Source organism: Macrobrachium nipponense, chromosome 32, assembly GCF_015104395.2.
Source record: "Macrobrachium nipponense isolate FS-2020 chromosome 32, ASM1510439v2, whole genome shotgun sequence".
NCBI lineage: Eukaryota > Metazoa > Arthropoda > Malacostraca > Decapoda > Palaemonidae > Macrobrachium > Macrobrachium nipponense.
Window position 1 is genome coordinate 32081776 of NC_061094.1, and position 7500 is coordinate 32089275.

Genomic DNA, 7500 nt, shown 5'->3' on the forward strand with positions numbered 1-7500 from the left:
TTCTGTTGAAGAAATACTACAAATTAATTAGAGCTGCATTATGACAGCAAATGTACCAAATGATGATGCAAGTATCCTAAGTGAGGGTCATTTGTATTAACTATACCTAAACGATATATATATATATATATATATATATATATATATATATATATATATATATATATATAGTATATTAAAACAGAATATACTATCATATCTCGTTAAATCATCTACACGGATAAGGACAGGATTACTAAAGGAACAAAAGAACAAATCATACAAAGCTAATCTTGCAATGTCTTTAACCGATACTGTCAGATACATACAGCCATAAATGGTAGAAATTTGGACATATGCAAGAGAAATGCACAATGAAAATAAAATTCCTCAAATGCATAATACCAACCGGTTAAGGTTGTGGGCCAGGTGGGGTTAGTGCCATGGAGCATAATAATGAATAGCCCACATAAAAGACTGCGCCGTGCAGGAAACATATAAATGATATTGAAAGGAGTACTCAACTTTAATGCAAGAAATGTAAAGTTTCATGTACATGCTGAGCATGAACAAGGGATTTGTTATTAAATTTTTCCTTATTTATATAAAAAATTAACACTCGAGGTTAAAAAAAGGTATACTACATTTTTCAACTGTTGCAAAGATTTTTTTTTAATCAGCAATAGAGAACGGAGCATGGACTGTGATCCACCACTGAAGGTATTTGTTCCTACATAATTCTAGAATCATTTTCATTCGTTCAAACTTCAAGTTACTTCATAAAACTCTGCTACTTCGGTTCAACTTTATATTATATTAAAACAATTGTAAAAGAAGATATTAGCATACACCAAGCCACTACAGACGATTTTGTCTAAATTATTATTTTTTTCCCAGATTCATTAGGTGATAAAAACATTCCTTATTATCCCTGGATGTTCACTCTTAAGGCGAGTTGCCTGAAAGCTATACTATCACTCATACCATATCAACTCGCTTTGTGATCTCGTTAGTGATTACTACTTCATTTACCTCACAAGCCGCAGACTAGGCTAGATTGTAGTTTGCAGTCTCACTGAGTGGTAACATTCACAAGGAACACCTGTCCATCGCACCTGTAGAATTTTATAGCACTGACGTAATGTGATATATGGACAAAAAATATATCCCAGATTTTTCTGAGCCACAACTACAGATCCACTAATCCCAAAGTAAGCCATGAGAATTCCAGTAAAACTCGATTAGACACGCACTCTCCTAACCTATGAAATTAATACAAGTAATTTTTAGTCTCCTAAATTAACTAACTGGACTAAATAAAACTTTAAACGTCATCAGACAACGACTTTTATTCAAAAAATTCTCAGCAACTATGTATTTACTCCAAATACCAACAGCTATTCCTTAGTACGAGGGACTTTCTTTTTACTTCCGAATTCTAGAATTATCTAACTGTCCCTGTATTGTTTTATTCTTATAACATTTCTCTTCCAACATTCATTATTCTTTATTTTTTGGGGGGGCGGTTATCAAGTCTGGGTTTCTTGTTCATCTCATCGGCCTATGCATTAGGGAATAACTCAATATATATATATATATATATATATTATATATATATATATATATATATATATATATATATTATATATATGTATATAAAGATTTTGGTTGACACGAGAGAGAGAGAGAGAGAGAGAGAGAGAGAGAGAGAGAAGCGTGTCAATTCCTAAGTTGAAAGAAATGAAGCTCATGCTCCAAGGTTTAACTGACAGCTGAAATTCCCAAACGCTTCCTGTCATTTCAGCATTTAATCCAGTTTTCCACGTTAATGCAATAACTTGTAACCTAAAAGATCAATAAATATTTAAATAATATGGCTGGACAAAGCTTTGCACCTCTGACACGCTTCGGTTAAACGACGATTAACTTGCCTTTTAGTAATAAGAAATCTGATGTGCTCCTACTCGAGTTACGCATTTTTCTCTATGAAGCGAATATTGCATAGCATCATAGCATCGGTGAGAGACAGGCTAATGAGAAGTGTGTCAGTATCGTTCATAATATTCCGTATGGCTATAATAAAAATGGATGGCAAAATGGGGTTTGAGTGCAGACAATGCCGGATTTGGTGAACTGCCATAGTCTGTGCCGCCGCGGATAGGTACCCTAGATCTACCTAATTTCTTTCAATAAATCATTATCAGTGGCAAAATTTTCTTAGTTAATTATTATTCCAACAACAAAAACTACTACTGTGTATAGGTATATAGTATGTGTGCATACATATATAAACATATTGATATAAACAATGAACTTAGAAAAAATTCCCGACTTAGGCCTATAGTAATTTAGTTTTATTCTCTGTTATTAAGAATTTGCGAAGCTTATGTATTGAGAAGAAGTTTTCTGTTATGTTTTACCCAAGAAAAATATAAATTTTAATGTTGGAGGTGGCTGGAGTCTTCCGAAAAATAATATATAATAGTACTGTGTATATGCTACACACATATATAAGCGTAAGTGATCATAAGCTCTGCACCAATGAAAGATTCTAAATCCGCCACTGTGTGCAGGACTAAAATTTACCTAAACAATAACGAGCTAAAACTATAATTTCAAATAATGTTCAATGATACTTTACTGAAAGCAAGCATAGGATCTGCATATGGTTAATGTCACTACAATAACATCTTATGCCAGTTGTTTACATTTGTAAAAATATTGGCATTCACCACAATTGTTGTGCTGCTAAGATTAAGAAAAATAATAACAGGACACTCACTGGGGTTGACATTATGGCCATTACCCAAACTCATCACATTTCTAGTAACATTGATTTCAGTAACAGTTCAACACGAATAGGACTAAGGACAAGTAACATAGCCAACTCCTTGACGATACCCACAGTACACAGTACACTGAACATTTACGAGGCTTCAACTGTTACCTAGGTATCATTCGTTAGCTTCAATGGAACAACTATAGATAAATGTAAAAAATGACAATGTTTACTCACATTTTGCGATGAGCCGAAGTGCTCTCCCGCCAAGTGCAACAAATGACGAAGACTGATTGTACCACGTTGTTCGACATCGCAAACCTCAAACACTTGTCGGAGTTGATCAAAAAACTTCTCAGACACTGCCATTTTCCTGTTTACATTATACTAAATGACACGAGCACCTTTCATGGTAATCGAGTACGAAAACTGCATATGTATCACACAGCCACTACGTGAAGCGCACAACCGACACACATCCTTTCACCAGCAAGTCTCGCCAAACACTGACTCGGAGACTCAATCCGACCTCCGACTCATCATCGGGGCAGTCAGCGGCTAAGCGGCTTACGTCTGACAAGTGCTAGAGGGTCAAGTCATTTAAACCTTTCTGTCCTGTTTTGATTACCGTCGGTCAATGTGCTCATTATCCGATGTCCGCTCATATGCAGTAATGAAGTTGACCAACACTGATTTTCTTCAAATATTTGAATGGGTGACCATTCATATTAACTTAACCCTTAAACGCCGAAGCGGTAAAAAAAAAATGTCTCCCGTGTGCCGGAAGTGTTTCAGAGTGAGCCCGGAAGCGGAAAAAATATTTTTTTCAAAAAATCACAGCGCGCTTAATTTTTAAGATTAAGAGTTCATTTTTGGCTCCTTTTTTTTCCATTGGCTGAAGTTTAGTATGCAACCATCAGAAATGAAAAAAATTATCATTATCATATATAAATAATGCGATATATGATAGCGCAAAAACGAAATTTCATATATAATTGTATTCAAATCGCGCTGTGCGCAAAACGGTTAAAGGTAACGAGTTCCTTTTTATTTCGTTGTAATGTACAATAAATTGCAATCATTTTGGTATATAACACATTGTAAAACGATAAAAGCAACACAGAGAAAATATTATCACAAAATAATGCATGAATTCGTAACGCACGTACGTAAACAAATATTTTTTTTAAAAATTCACCATAAATCTAAATATTGTCCTAGAGACTTCCAATTTCTTTCAAAATGAAGAAAAAGGATTGAATATTACTATACTGTAAGAATATTAGCTTACAAATGCAGTTTTCGACCATATCTGACTAGGTAAAGTTGACCAAATGTCGAATTTTTTATATATATATTCTTTTATATGCAATTATTTCGGAAATAAGAAAAGCTACAACCTTCAAATATTTTTCGTTTTATTCTACATGAAATTGCGCACATTTTCATATATAAAACACTATGAAATGCCTAATATGAAACGGAGCAAATATTCCGAGAATGGAACATACGCATTTCGGAGATTTGTGGCGGAGAATCCGCACGCGGAGGGAAGGAAAGATTTTTTTTAAAATTCACCATAAATCTAAATATTGTGCTAGAGACTTCGAATTTGTTTCAAGATGAAGATAAATGACTGAATATTACTAGACTGTAAGAGTTTTAGCTTACAATTGCGTTTTTCGACCATTTCGGTAGAGTCAAAGTTGACCGAACGTGGTTTTTTTTCTATTTATCGTGATTTATATGCAAGTATTTTAAAAATGAGAAAAGCTACGACCTTCAATTATTTATTGTTGTATTCTACATGAAATTGCGCACATTTTCATATATAAAACTTTATGTAACGGCTAATTTAAAATGGTGCAAACATTACCACAATCGCACGTATGATTTTTTTCGGAAGAGTTACCGCGCGGACGTAAGGAAAATGTTATTTTTTTCATAAATTCACCATAAATCGAAATATTGTGCCGGAGACTTCCAATTTGTTGCAAACTGAAGGTAAATGCTTGAATATTACTAGAATATAAGCGGTTTAGCTTACAATTGCGTTTTTCGACCATTTCGGTAGAGTCAAAGTTGACCGAAGGTTGAAAATTTGTCACTTATCATTTTTAATATGAAAATATTTCAAAATTGATAAAAGCTACAACCATGGGTTGTTTATAGTTGTATTGTGCATGAAATTGCGCACATTTTCATATATAAAACTTTATGTAACGGCTAATTTAAAATGGTGCAAACGTTACCACAATCGCATGTATGATTTTTTCGGAAGAGTTACCGCGCGGACGTAAGGAAAATGTTTTTTCATAAATTCACCATAAATCGAAATATTGTGCTAGAGACTTCCAATTAGTTGCAAAATTAATTTAAATGATTGAATATTACTAAAATATTAGAGATTTAGCTTACAATTGCGTTTTTCGACCATTTCGATAGAGTCAAAGTTGACCGAAGGTTGAAATTTTAGCACTTATCGTTATTTATATGAAAATATCTCAAAACTGATAAAAGCTACAATCATGAATATTTTTTTGTTGTATTCTTCATAAAAATGCGCACATTTTCATATATAATACTCCATGTAACGGCTAATTTAAAATGGTACAAAAATTATGTCAAAGTGACGAAATAATTTCCGAGATGTGTCACAGATACTTTTTAGTGCGGCAAGAAAGAAATTCGCGCTTGCGCGCCTGCGTAACGATTGTAAACAAAACAATACCTTGATCCGTGAACTCCCAGCATCCCCCAAGGCGCGTGATTCAAGAGTTTTTGGCTGGTAGGCCTAAAAGTATTTTTCTGCGAATTTTTAAAAAAACTTTTGTATGTCGACGTAAAATACGTCCAGTCGGCACCCGAGAGACAAAAAATGTCGACGTAAAATACGTCCAGTCGGCGTTTAAGGGTTAATAGGGACAAAAGTTCCCGTAACCAGTTATCTGCGGGGCATGGCGTTGTCCTAGCAAACTCAACCCTAAATTAATGCAAGCATGAATGCTACAGAGCTCTCAAAGACTAATATATGCACCAATTACGTTACATAAGGGACTCGTGACCTAATGGTAGGGCAGTCGCCTAAAGTAATATAGATCCTAACCTCGGCGGCTGACAAGATTTGTCTTGCGTCACACACACACACACACATACATACATACTACTACATACATACATACATACATACATACATACAAATACGATACATACATATATATATATATTATAATAATATAATTATATATATAATATATATATACATACAACTACTATACATATATATATATATATATATATATATATATATACATACATACATATACTATTGTCTTTACTGGCCTGAATAGTTGATTGCATGGAACTATAAACATAGAATGGACATAGGCTTTTAACCGATGATAAATTTATTAAAATGTATATAAAAAAATTGGGAACAGTAGAGTAAAAAAAAAAATCGAACCCAGGTAAAATGGATATCTGGATATCTTTACATAAAACACTGCAGCGCCGTAATTTCTACACGCTTAATTAGATGCATTTAAAGGAGATTTTCAAGAGCTTTCCAATGAGCCTATATTTATTAAAATCGATGGAAAATTAGGGACGACAGAGTGAAAAAAGCGTCTGCAAGACTATATTTTAATAGCTTAATTCAACGTCATTTGATTAGATTTATATAGATGTTTGGCATCATGCCAAGCACTGGGACAACTAAGGCCATTCAGCACTGAAACGGAAATTGACAGTAAAAGGTTTGAAAAGTGTTACTGGAGGAAAACCTCGCAGTTGCTCTATGAAACAATTATTAGGAAAGGGTGGACAGTAAGGTGGAAGAAAGAGAATATGAATGGAGGTATAGTAAAAGGAATGAAAGGGAGTTGCATCTAGGGGCCGAAGGAACGCTGCAAAGAACTGTTAAGTAATGTTTACATTGCAACGAATTAGGTGGGACCCGGTCAAATCCCCCCCCCCCCCGGGACAGTAGCTCTCTCCCTCACCCCCCTAGTATACAGCAGAGATATGAAAACCAGGAGGAAATCAAACAATCTGTTGGTATGCTCCATAGTTAAGCATTTCTACCCTTGACTGATGGATGTTGAGGAGGGCATAGCAGTTGTGAAAAATACGACTCTTGAAGGGCAAGAAGAACTAGTTGATTACTTTGATTCAGTTTATGTATCTGGAAGCATTCGTCGTATAAAGCCATCACCCCAAGGTACCTTGCATCACCCTGTTTTCTATCAATACGAATCCGGCGCCGTCCACCTCTTTTTCCTCCACAAATATGGAACGTGGACGATGTTACCCTGGCAGGCAGGAGGGAAACGCACAAACAACGAGTGAGAGCTGGAATAATGCGTTCTCCCACTTGCTTGGCCACAAGCATCCATCTTTGTTTATTTGTAAGGTGTTTTTACGTTGCATGGAACCAGTGATTATTCAGCAACGGGACCAACGGCTTTTTGTATACCTGCGGTTCTCCATCTTTTTTTAGTGATAGCACCCAAACTAATGCAATCATTATATACCGTGGCACTCCTTCACAATCCCACCAAATCACATGAAAAAAATTTATATATATATATATATATATATATATATATATATATATATATATATATATATATATATATATATATATGAAGACTTCTGCAGACATTTTTTTCAACTGTTCATCGAGATGATCTAGCCAAGATAAAATTCATGACAATCTTACGGCACCCCTCAGCACTGTCTGT

At 34.7% G+C, this 7500-nt stretch overlaps 1 protein-coding gene across 6 annotated transcripts in view; it reads right to left on the minus strand.

The window, feature by feature from the left end:
* LOC135207317 (rab11 family-interacting protein 3-like) overlaps positions 1-3268 on the minus strand; it is a 413008-nt gene extending 409740 nt beyond the window's left edge. For 5 of the 6 annotated variants that reach the window (XM_064239008.1, XM_064239007.1, XM_064239005.1 and 2 more), the window contains exon 1: positions 2996-3267. In XM_064239008.1, the coding sequence (XP_064095078.1) occupies positions 2996-3127 (132 nt within the window). In that variant the 5' untranslated portion in view covers positions 3128-3267. Of the gene's footprint in view, positions 1-2995 lie in introns of all 6 variants that reach the window. The other variant, XM_064239009.1, reaches the window with a different exon arrangement.
* Between the last annotated feature and the right edge of the window lie 4232 nt (positions 3269-7500).